The following is a 13,557-nucleotide window of genomic DNA, read 5'->3' on the forward strand; positions in this document are numbered from 1 at the left end:
ATCTTCTTCATAACGTTGAAGTTTGTATCTGTTGAGGATTGGTGTATGCTTTTAGGGTTTACATAAGGAAATTAACATATTCTTCAAAATTCAACATAAACAATATCTTGACACTGAATTTAACATGTTGTAGGAACAATAAGTTCCCAGCCGAAATGTTGCTTTCACAGAATTAAAAATACAGACAATGGCGTCATCTGGTGGTTGCAATGACCTAAAACAACATGCGATATGGCAAAAAAAAAAATGACCTTGCATTGCGCTTGCTTTGGTTCATTTAGCAGGGTTTTTTTTTTTCAAAACCATCGCCAGCTTGCTAAATCTAAACCATTTTCTGACGGAAATGGGAATGCATTTTTGATATCAAACTAGAGTTCAAAGTAGACACGTGAATGGAATTGCACCAGCATATTATTGTCAACAGTACACCAAGCTTAGCAAGTGTAGCACGGTCCAGCAACCATCCATGAACAATGCATGAGCTTAAAAGAAAGATCTGCTGAAAGATGGTCCAAATAAGTCATACGCAGTTATTTCAACTTAATGACGGATTAAGTTTGCTTTGCTAACGTCTGTCATGCTAGTTCATTGCTTTAAACGTCATATGGTGTTTCTCAAAGAAAACGATTTTTACATAGTTTGTAATCATTTTTGATGCTCACTTTAATATATATCAGTTTTTTTTTCACATTGAACATCAAAACAATGTGACCATACCAACATGAATAGATTATCACACATATTTTTAGTCAAAGCAGGTGTAAAAACTGGAAAAACATAATCAATTTGGTTAAACATGAAAAGCATTTTTACCACATCCACTTTTTACGACTATACTTTAGTGATTTTAGGTCATGAAAAGTTAACTTTGCACATTATGTTCTATACAAACCATAAGCACATTATGTTAACATTTACAGTACATCATACAGCACATACTGTAATATATCAAACCCGAACAAGATAAACTGTATAGTTTAGTTATTGTAGTGTTTTATATACCTTCATTAGACCTTATTCACAAAACAGAAAGAGCTCTGTGCACCAGTGTATATGAGAATGGTTTTACGAGATTCAAATAAAGTCCATTATTTTGTCACACACATTATTTAAAATCATTTAGACTCATTTTCTGACACCGCTACATCTGACAGCACAAGTTTCAAATCTGCCTGTACGTTTGTTGGCTCAGATGTATTATTACAGTGAGATTTACATTCAATTAAAGTTTTGAAGTCAATCTCAACTGAAGATCTCACTGAAGCACACTTTCACACAGAAGGAGAAGAGCTGGATATGTTCAAGATTCACAGAATGCACCTTTAAAATGTAAATAGAACACATAGAATAGAACACTTGAGTTTGGCATTCTAATTCTATTGAACTGAATCAATCAGAAGCATTCATTTTAGAATCATTTTAGCATTATCTGACAGACTCTAACCATTGTTTGTAAACAAAACTGAATCAAATATGCCAAATGTAATTTCCTAGATAATCATGCAACATGATGAGGTCATGACTTTGTAGTGTAGCATACTGTTTTCATGTGTTAAATATTTGTCATTTCATAATGTGTACTATGTTGAGTTCTATTTAAAGACATATAGAAGTCAGTTGCAGTAGGCAGCATGCACTGAGTAGTATGCTACACTACACTGAAAACACTAAAAGTTCTCCACTTGGAGGCAGTATTACCTCATCATGCTGCAGGTTTGAGCGCATTTAGTCTCAATGCATACTCTCAGTATGTCATTTATATAACACCTGTGGATGTATTTGCATTGTGTTATTTACAGTATATTTATGACAGAACCACGATCCGATGCACGTGGGGCCCTTCAGCTGAGCTGCTCGGCTGCAAACGTGGGCTCTCTGTGAAGGCAGAGTTTAGTTGCTGCCGTGCTTTCATCTTTGACCTCCACCTGACACTGGGACTTGGTGCTCTTGCGGTTGGTGCAGCGCGGGTCATCGCTGTGGATGCTGGTGTCGATGCGGGTGCACATGCTGCTCTGGTTGCGTGGGTGGAGACGGGTGGGACGGAGCTCGAGCTCATCATAGCTGGAGACATGGATGAAGGGACACCACCTGAAGGCCCGTTTGAAACCGGCCCGAAACCTGGTGGTTTGGAAAAAATGATTTTTTAAATGGATTCCTAGTTCAAAATACAATGAATAACATTAACATAATTAATTTATTCTTAATAATAAAACTACGATAATAAATCTTGTATGTATCAATTGTGTAGATGGTCCAAAATCAATACCCACCAGCACCAAAGTCAGTAAAAAGCATTGGCAAGTAAACAGAAGTAAGTTTATTAAGATTATAAAGTATAAATATCTCTTAGAATAATACTTTTTAATTATATTTTATTACAAAATTTATTTGATTACAAAAAATATATATTCTGCATTTAAAATGTATTACATGTATTATAAAAAATACATTAAAATATATATATAATATAAAACATAAAATATAAATACATAAATATTATTGTAATCTATTTAATATTACAAAATTATAATATTACTACTTAAGTATATTATTTATTACAAATAAATATTAAATAAATACAAAAAAGAGTATGATTTGTTTTATTAAATGTATTATTATTATTATTATTATTATTATTATTAAATAAGACTAATTAACTTGCCAGTTGACTAATTAATTTTTTAAGGACTGCAAAACTACATAATTTAATATTTTTTATATTCCAATAATACATTAAAATAATAAATTATTTATATATTTTTATTATAAAAATAGAAATTATATTATAAATAAATAAATAAATTTATATATATATGCAAGCCTACAGTGTAAGTTGACCTATTTTTTACTTTATATATTCAAAATAAAAATAATTTTTATATGCAAACAATATTTAAAAGATATATAGGAATATATATGTATAACAAAATATATAACTTATTTTATTTGGCAGACAAGAACACTTTATGGCCAGAAATGTTCTCTATGGGCAGATGTGATGTCACCTTGAGTGTATATTAGTACATGAGTGATCATTACCTGCCATTCAGACAGCAGTAAATGATGGGGTTGTACATGGTGGAGCTCATGGCCAACCACAACACGGACAGATACACCTGCTGGATGGACTTCCACTTGTTCAGACGCTTGTTTAGGCCCGTCACAATGAAATAGATGTGATAGGGCAACCAGCAGAGGGCAAAGGTCACCACCACCACGATCATCATCTTCACCACCTGAGGAGAGAGCGAGGGATCATTCAGTCACAACATGAAGCACATGCCAGCAAAACATATGGGTTTCGGCTTCTTGTGTTCTGGAAGAAAACAGCATCAGGAAAAGTCCCGGCTCATCTCGCGGTCTGTTAGAAGTCTCCATCTGCTGCCATTGTTCATTCAACTAAACTCAAAGCTGAAAGCAATAATGAATGACGAGAAGAAACGTGTCAGATAGTGATTTGGCACCACACTGAAAGCTTTTGCAGCAGTCACCTGACACATGCGTCAACCTCAATTATGATTCCTGCTAGTTTTTTTCATGAAAGAGCAGGAGGAATAGCACCGGAGTAAATTGCAGTGTGCTGAAAAGTACATAATTGCATATTTCATATGTAAATGGAACTAAATTACAATTTTTGACAAAAAAATCAGGTGGACAGAATGGAGCAGACTGTTCCAGGGTCCAGGATCCCATTGTTACACTAAACATCACATCTCACACAGCATGACATCTGACTAACAGCATCTGGCCCCCGGTTCAGCACATTTTAGAAAGTTCAATGAACAAAGTACACACGAATCAGACAGGAAGAGACTGCCAGACCAAACTATGAGGTGACCAACCTCAGTTTACACTGCTTGTGATACTGAAAATCTATTTTGAACAGCAGTGTTGTCTGCATATACAGCACAGTTTGAACTGTAATGTTATGAAAAATTATTACAATTTCAAATAACTGTAATGTAATGTAATTTATTCCTGTGATCAAAGGTGAATTTATTCCTCCAGTCTTCAGTGTCACATGATCTTCAGAAATCCTTCAGATATGCTGATTTGATGCTCAAGAAATATCTCTGATATTTATCTATGTTGAAAACAGTTGTGCTGCTTCAGATTTTTATGGAAACCATGTTAGATTTTTTTTTCAGGATTTTTTTAAAGGATTTTTTTTCTTTAATAAATAGAAAATGCAACATTTATTTGTAATAGAAATAATTTTTTTTTCAACATTATAAATCTATTTGCTCAATTTTCAGCAATTTAATGTATTCTTGCTGAATCCAATTATTACATTTCTTTAAAAAAGTATTAGTAATTTTGTTATCATTTTTAATAGTTTATATATAGATAGATAGATAGATAGATAGATAGATAGATAGATAGATAGATAGATAGATAGATAGATAGATAGATAGATAGATAGATAGATTGTCTTTATTGATTTTATCGCAATTTTGACGATGGAATTATTTATTTTTTTCAGTTTTTTGTTTATTTAGAGCAAAAAATGGGTAAAAAAAAGAGTGGAGTGATGATCAACATAATTTTACATATACAAATCAAAGTTACACTTCTGATCAGTGCAGTTTTTAAGAAAGTCTGATTTAATCCCTTTTGCAGAACATCGTGAATGGTGTTGTAATAGAGTGATGAACACTGCGTGGCGTCTATTCAGTCACACATCGAGTAGAAAATGAGCTGTACCTTCTTGACAGGTCATGTTTGCCTGCCCTCCTGAAATACAATGTACTTTCACACTGATTGAACACCATTCATACGTTCCCTTGCAACCTTAATAAACTTTGGTAAACCTGTGTCAAACTGGCATAAAGGGCAGGTTTTCTGACACTTCTGCCACCCGTAGCTCATCATATCCGCCGCTAGGGTTACGTCATACCTAACCTTTCTCTGCTTTGTGTAACTGTCAATCAGTAATTATTCGCAATGCTCCACTGCGTCCCATTACTCATTAAAGTACAGCGGGGTCTCTTCAGGATACAAGACTCTTGTCGCTTTTTTACAGACAAGGTGCAAATGAAAGAGTTCATTGATTAATGATGGACGGTGTTTCTTTGTCTTTTCCAACAGGTCCGTGTCAAATTATGCACAAATTAATGAAGCCATTTGAGACATTGTGAGTGGCTTTTCAAAGGTTGTCATGCACTAAAGTTAGCAAGGGATCCAAAAGAATGAAGGAATGGTGTTTTCAAAGGCGATAGATTAATAGCTGTACAAAATTTTACATTAACAACAGATGTGCCAGTTAAGTGTGCAATTTTCAAAAATAAGAAAGATATAAAGTGCATGTAAATGTCTAACCAGTGGCATGAGATCTTTGTCCTCTGATGTGTTGTTTAGTCTCAGCCTCGGACGTCACACACACAGACTGATGCATATAGCACAAAAAATAAAAAATAAAAAAAAATAAACATCAAGCATTAACAATTATTTTTGAATTAAACATGACATTTTGAAGTAGAACTGAAAACGAAGTCCAAAAACATTTGTTTTTGTTTCATAATTTTGACTAATTGTTTAAAAAGGGAGGATTACAGAACACCAGCTTGATCTAATGAAGTTATTTTAATACTAATATTTAATTATTGTATTCAAATGTTTGATTTAAAATATAATTCAAAAGCTTAAGGTTAGTATGACTTTAAAAAATATATTAATACTTTTTTGTTTTGCAAAACACATTAAATGTATATGTATATTTGCATAATTTAATGTAGCATTGCCATTAAATTATGAAAACATTATTTCAAAATGATTTATTTTTCCTTTTAGTTCCATGAAACAAAGATGGAAAATGCCTTTAATTCATCAGTGCAATTCTCTCCAATCAAGAGGCTGAGAAAGGGTTCACACGCCCTGCGAAGCCTACTGAAATCCTTTCTGTTACCTTTCTGGCCAATCAGCAGTCTCTTTAAATCAATCATTGTGTTTGGAAAGTGAGGGTGTGAGAAGGTGAGTTAACAAGTGCTTAAATCCAGCGCAAGCCTACGGTTTATATCTGAAAGGATCCTGTAATCTCTTAAAAACCATTCTGTAAAAAACACTTGCCCAATACGAGATGAATTCTCCCAGATTAATCCCTGAGAGTGACATATCACTGTCCCACGTGTGCGACTCACAAAAAGCTCAGAGCTGACCCGTGGGATAAACCAGACATGACCTTAATCTGTGGAAAGATATCAAATAGATATAGCAATACAGTGAGATTCCCTCAGTACAGGTAACAGCAAATACATAGATTCATTTCTATGATTTACAAATGCATGGGCTCATTTCTTAAACACCGTCCTTTGGTCACCTCATTCTGAGGACAGAGACCAGAGATTATATGAGAATAAATCAGTCAGTTCCTAACAAACATATTCAACACATTCATGGCAACAATTCAAATTAAATGTTAAGTTTTTTTGTTTTTATTTATTTTTTTATTTCAGCTTTACTTAAATTAACAAATACCATTATAGTTTTTATAGTTGCATTATCATTTTTATTTGTTTTTGCTACTATAACAATGTTGTTTCTTCAAAATACCTTCTTCCATGTTCTGCAGAAGAAAGAAAGTCATGCTGATGAACAACTTTAAGATGAAAACCACAGCATGTGTTTCTCCAAGCCTTTTGACCTTTAATAAATATATGTCAGTATGTTCTCTTACCTTCCTTTTAGCATGTAATTGTCCAACATAATTGTCCGACGAATCTCCAGGAATCTCTCCTCCCCATAGTGTCACCCCGACTATAGTGTAGGTGATACCCATGACCACTAGGGGCAGCATGTACACCAGCACTGTTACTATGATATGATACCTGCACAGGTGAGAGAAGAGGACACCGTTGTAAAAAAAGAAAACACACACACACACACACACACACAAACACACATACACACAGAAAGTGTTTTTTCTGTATGTCACCAAATGATAAACCCAAATAAGCCTATCTAATGCTTGGCGCTTGGGTGTTTAGACAATAAATTTGGATTGTGGGTCAGAAAGATTGTTTGCACTTCTGACACACCATTTGGCCACTGGTAGATAGGTACCGTGTTTGGTTTTCTCGCCTCACTGGCAGATGGCACTTAGTGTAAAGACAGCAGGCAATGTAAAGCCAGAAAGAGCATTACCAATATTGGAGCAGTGGAAGCAAAGCCTGAGAAGCGCAGGCTGTACAGAAATTACAATCAAGCAGAAGAAAAACAATCAGCTGGTGTGAAATCATCCCAGCTTTCTGCACACGCATCTGGCTTCTAAGACAGATTCCTCAATGAAATCCACCTTGTTAGTGACTGATCTGCATCTGGAAATGGATCTCTTACATGAACGAATCCTCAGAAGGTCTCGGCCAAGCAACGTAACAGACGGTTCTGCGAGGCATGGTTCTCGTGGTCGAGTAGAAACACAGCGGGAAGGCCAAAATCACAGCCAGGGCCCAAATACAGACAATCACCACTTTGGTAGCGGTAGCTGACAGACGAGGCTTCAGAGGGTGAATTATGGCCATGTACCTGAATAAAGAAAAAACTTGGTTTTAATGAACCCTTTTCACACAGAAAAAGAAGTCATCATAGTTGGGTAAATTTCAAAAGAATGGAGACTACAACATATATACTTTTTGTGTTCCCATTTCAAAGAAATATGCACAATTAAGTTTCTATGACCTTACAAAAGATTCATTTCAAAAGATTCATTTCGATAGTCAGAAGAGAGAAAGATGTTAAAATACACTGTCACACTCTCTTAGTTTTCTGTAATCTGATGACAACGTAATAAAACACAATGTGTAATGTTATTAATGTACATACTGTACATCAAAAAAGAATATATAAAAAAAGTTGGTAGATTTGCAATATTAATAACTGTGAAAATGCGTCATCACAGTCTGTGAAAAGGGTTGGTAATTAAATCTAACTGAAGAACTGACACCATTAATGAGAGTGAGATGTTGAATTTGATTGTCAGGAAGGGGAAAACAATAAAGAAAAAAATGAAAAAACACTGATAGTAAATAATGTCTCATGTTTATGCGTGATGACATCTTTATGGGTCAAATAAAAATAGGATTTACTTAGCTATTGTTTCTTAGTTAATTTTTTTTTTACAGTTCATTATTAAAAATGTTAATTACACTTAAATTTAAAATTGAATTCTGCATCATGTTTGCTTTCTCAAATTATCTAAATATTGGTGCAAAACCCTGTCTTAGGTCAGACCTTTTGTTTTCAGGAACAAACAGGGGAGGCAGCATATGGATGAACACTCATGCATGCTGAAAGATTACGCAGAGTTAGGATGAAGAGATGTTCTCTGGCTCCTACACAGCCACAGACTGAGCTTGTAATCTTTTAATGAAGGAAAAGCCCCCCTATGCTCTGGATCACGCAGATCAGTATCACAGATCTCATCTCATTAGAGGCATTCACGACTAACTGATGCGATGAATGGTGCCTGCGTAATTCCGAAAATGATCAGTTTAGCTAAATAAATGTAGCTAAAACATCAAAGAACAAGCTTTATTAACTACATGCAGATTTATTCTATTGAAAATAATGCAAAAAGTATTAAATTATTAAAAATTATTAATAAAATATTTTTTTTGCCCCCCCCCCACAAAAAAAAAATTATAGATACTAGCAAAATTTCATAAACTAAATGTAATTCCAACAATTTTGGAATGAATCAACAATTTCCACATAATTTCACATAGAATTCATATTAACTATTTTAATAATTCATATTAAATGTTTTACAGTCCTCTGTCCCCTTATATAGCTATTGGTTTGAGTATTGAAATAAACATTTTATTGCTGCCAGATAATTTACAATGACATTTTAATGCTTTTTTAATTGATCATATACTTATAGACTTTTATTATGTAGCTAAATTCCCACTAGAACCCTGGATCATGTCTCCCATCGGAGGTTTGCATGAATGGTTAGCTACTGCACGATCAAAATGTTACAGCCAAATGAATCATACACTCACCTGTCGACTGCAATCGCAGTCATGGAGTAAATGCTGGCAAACACAGCGGTCACCGGAAAGAAGTTGTGGAACTTGCAGTAAACCTCTCCAAAGTACCACTCTCCGTGCGTGGCGTAAATGAAGTTGATGAGCGTGTTGAAGGCGGCCATCGAGGCGTCGGAGAACGCCAGGTTGAGCAAGAAATAGTTGGTCACGGTGCGCATCCGTTTGTGAGCCAAAATGATCCACATAACGATGAGGTTCCCGAACACAGCGACCGCCAGCACGGAGCTGTACGCGACCGACCAGATCGCGACGCGCCACGGCGGCTGCACGAACTGATTTGTGAAATTACGCGTTACGTTTGAGCCGCTCTGAGGACCAGCCATGATAAACTTATTAGATATCCTCCTTAAACAGATAGGATTTGATCAGAGGCATATATTTATTCTACTATAGTGTCAAGCATAGATCTGGCACGTCCTCGTGCGCATCGTACTGCGCTCCATCCAAAGTGTCCAAAATAGCGGTGACGCGCAGTCGCACGTCCTGATTTCGCCAAGTTCGATGTGTTCCTAGGTCAACATATTTTGTTGACCCTGGAACAACATTTTACTCCAAAAATATATTCTTAACCATATCCCTACACCTAAACCTAACCTTAACCATGAGTAATCCCTAAAATCAGAGGAAATGATAGATGAATGACACTGATGTACAAGCACCAAACACTGATTTTAAGCGTAAACTTCACAAAATCTATAAACTGGTTCTTCAAATCTGATTGGTTAATCACAATGTTGTTCCAGGGTCAACAACGATGTTGTCCCAGGAACATGTCTCACTTGGTAAAATCAGGTTAGGCACGCGCAGTCATGCCTCATATGACAGACGTCTGGAGATGCTGCTGCTCCTGCCACATGTTGCTGCTCAAATGAACAGAGGGACATGCAAAAGTGGGATAGTTTCAGATTTGCAATGAAGGACTGAAAAATGCTTTATAGCTCCAGCCCCATGAATGCATATGTTTACTGCAAATGAGGTGGTTAAGTCGGTGTTAAATGTATAAAGGTAATGGCTAATTAGCATGGACAATGACTGATATATAGTCCTTTGAGGTTCATCTCAACCTGACTGAAAGGAGGTGAGTGAAGCTTGTGTTGCTGTCTAGCTGGTAGAAACTATAATTGGCAGTAGTTTCTTTGTAATGCCAACTTCCCTGCATTTATTCACAGTCTTTGAAGGAAATCCTAAAACAGCAAGGCAAGTGTCAGTAGTTTTGAACTTTTTTAAAAGCCTGAACTGCGCTCTCTGTCACTTCTTCTCAAATGAACAATATTCAGTGTCTGTGAATGAGTTGTCACAACATTCCATAACGTTTTCTACATCTTTCTCTCTGAGCTGTCAGATGAGGCAAAACAGCTTAGTGTGATGTGAATTTATATTCAGGGCAAGAGGAAAATCTTGTCAAAGAACAGTGCAACGACTGAATATAACTGTGAAACTATTAGGTTGTCAAATAGAATTCAAAAACAAAAATTCTGTTATTATTTACTAATATTCACAGAAAGATTAGAAGAATCTTCGCATAGCTCATTTCTACACAAAAGCAGGTCTGTTGAGATATATTGTCTATAAAAGAACCTTAAAAATAGCTATTCAAAGCCTTGTGTAAGGAACAGATTAAAATGTACAGCTTCAAAACTTTGGATATGTGTATGACTCATTTAGATGTGTGTGTGTGTGTGTGAGAGAGAGAGAGTTCATTCTTGCATATTTTGTGCATACTACCACATGGGGTTTTGGAACAAAACATCAGAGTTAATTACATAAATGGAATTGTTGGTGTTCTGTTGCTATTAATAGAGTAGAATAAAATGGAAATTAGCTGAAAATGTACTCACCCTCATGTCATCCTGGATATAAATCTGTTTGTTTCCTCATGGGAAAAGATTTGGAGAAATAAATCATTACATCACTTGCTCGCCAATGGATCCTCTCCAGTGAATGGGTGCCGTCAGAATGAGAGTCCAAACAGCTGATAAAAACATGACCCATTCACTGCATAGGAGCCACTGCTGAGCAAATGATGTAATGCTAGGATGGCCTGAGGGTTAGTATATTTCCAGCAAGTTTTCAGTTGTGGGTAAACTATTCCTTTAAATTATTAGCCAAGATAAAAATGTAGCCTGTACATATGTACACAGTTTCACCAGTAGATGCACGTGCATGTTTGTGTACACATGTTTATGCTCATGTTTGTGTTTGTCTGTGTGTGCACTAACCACAGAAAGGCCATGTCACGCATCTCACCGTGCACCCAGGGTTCAGGTGGTTTTGTACCTTTCATCTTCAACTATTTCATTAATCCTCTGATGCTTCTGCAGGTGTTTGAGCTCTCCGGGTAGATACTGCCCTTTTATGCAGATCTGGCAACCTCCACTAATGCCTGTCGGAGGAGTCCGGCTTTCACACTCTCTGTCAGTGCCTGGGGAGAAGCTCTTCCAATTAAAAGGGATTAAACTCTGATTGAAGCACACTTCATGAATCAGATCAACAGTTGCTTCCTCTACTTCACAAGGAGGATAATAAAGGCACAATGCAAGTGTGTGGCTGTGTAGTGGGGTGAGCCTTTTTTGTTTTGTTTTTTGCAAGTGGACTCTGATGGGGGAATCACCAATCAAGGTAAATGCTCTCGATTCTCGATTGGTGGGTTGCAATTAGGGCTATGCAAAATAAAGGCTGTGAGCAGCTCATGATTCAGTGATTTCAGTGTCTCAGAGTGGCTCGGGTTGCAGTAAAAGTTGCTACAAACAATCTAATCTCTTCATCCGCTCTGAGTTTGTGGCACTTATAACATGCATTTGGGAATGCAACAAGTGCCAACCATCTTCCCAAACCTTTAAACCAGCTGTTGTCAACAAACAAGAAGCTTTAAAGGGACAGTTCACCCAAAATGTAGAATTCTGTCATCATTTACGCACCCGCAAGTTGTTCCAAACCTCTATGAGTTTATTTATTCTGTTTCTGCACAAAAGATGATATTTTGAAGAATGCTGGGAACCAAACAGTTTGAAGTCATTGGCTACCATCAACTGTTTCGTTACCAACATTTTTAAAAATGTCTTAGATTTGTCCTTCGGTTTTTCTTCCCATAATCATGCAGCCCTAGTTGGGATCCCAAAATATTCCTGGTAGGGTCTGGACAACAAGGTAAAAAAAAAAAAAACAATGTTAATAATAAAATGCAAGTAGTTGTTTTCATCCAAATAGAAAAAAAATAAAAAATAGTCATAGGTTGAGCATCCAACTAAACTAAGTTTTTTTTAGTGCAAATTCATCCATAGAACAAAAAGTTGTGTGACATGCTTTCATTGTCAAGAACTATGAATTAAATTGAAAGTTACAAGAAAATATACACATTTCTCACTTTTCTCTCCATTTCTACTTCTATCATCCTGCAGCGAGGCCTCCTGAAAAAGACGAAGGTTGCTGAGTAAAGAGGTCTTATTGAGGCTAGCAGGGGCGCTTACTTTACAGACTGCATCGATTATAATTGATCAGTCTAGTGACAGAGACATTACTATCAAAATGCACTGTCATTTACTAAACTGAGATCCACAGGTTGAAAACATACAATGCTAGAGAATGAAGAGAGAAAATTGCCTGACGGTGCTCGGTGAAAAGCTTCGACAAGGCTGTGTTTAATGAGATGAACCTCCATCACATGCCACTAGTACCATCTCTGTCTTCACAGCACTCTTGCTGCTAAAGCTCTCAGCAGGGTTCCTCTTCATGTTTCTTCAGAACAGAGATTGCCTTCTATCTCTGATTAAATCCATTGTGCACACAGCTAATTTAAAGATTGCTTTCTCCTGCTTCAACAAGAAAAGACCCAGTTCTCAAAAAGACTACCTGATTTCATTTAAGCTCTCTGAAATCTCACATCTTTAATGTCTGGGGTATTTTTTTTTTTTTCAATTCAACTCTAGGTTAGGTTATTTTACTCCTTTCAATCATACTGAGTGCAATTGCCAGTTTGAGTGCAGCTGCTGCTGCTGAGATTGAAAGAGAAAATGGCTGGAAAACCCAGATGTAACATTAAACTGATTGAACAAGGGACTGAATTGCTCTTTAATAGGATATTATTTGTGGTCATTTCGTAGTTTGACTCAACACCCATTTATACTCATTGTGTGAGATTATGGGCGAAAACATTCATCATATGAACCAGAGTTTTACCTGAATATATTGACATTATTAATTTTAAAGTACACATGTTGATTGCTGCTTGAATTAGGGGAGAACAGGTTTAAGGTACAATAGTATTCAGATTAACATCACATGATGTCATTTCATTTCCAGAAGAGGGCAGCAGAGTATGCAAGCTGAAATTGTGCGTCTTGAATTGATATTTTAACCATATAAACCAGCAGAGCAGCCATCATTTTTCACCCTCGTGTCTTTTCGAAACCATATGCTGTTATTTTCTTTCTTTCTTTCTTTCTTTTTCTTCCTGTGAAACAATCTTAATGCATTGCTTTTCCATTCAACATCTCTTCAAATCATGGCTAGTGAC

General features: G+C 36.1%; 1 protein-coding gene across 1 annotated transcript; it reads right to left on the reverse strand.

Moving 5' to 3' along the window:
* Positions 1-663: 663 nt before the first annotated feature.
* Positions 664-9,635, reverse strand: tacr3l (tachykinin receptor 3-like). Its single transcript, XM_026278445.1, has 5 exons — positions 9,000-9,635; positions 7,333-7,521; positions 6,674-6,824; positions 3,040-3,236; positions 664-2,118 (listed from the first exon to the last, which is right to left on the reverse strand). The coding sequence occupies exons 1-5, from the start codon at positions 9,365-9,367 to the stop codon at positions 1,842-1,844; spliced, it is 1,182 nt and encodes a 393-aa protein (XP_026134230.1). The 5' UTR covers positions 9,368-9,635; the 3' UTR covers positions 664-1,841.
* Between the last annotated feature and the right edge of the window lie 3,922 nt (positions 9,636-13,557).

The sequence above is a fragment of the Carassius auratus genome, chromosome 1, assembly GCF_003368295.1.
Source record: "Carassius auratus strain Wakin chromosome 1, ASM336829v1, whole genome shotgun sequence".
Classification (NCBI taxonomy): domain Eukaryota; kingdom Metazoa; phylum Chordata; class Actinopteri; order Cypriniformes; family Cyprinidae; genus Carassius; species Carassius auratus.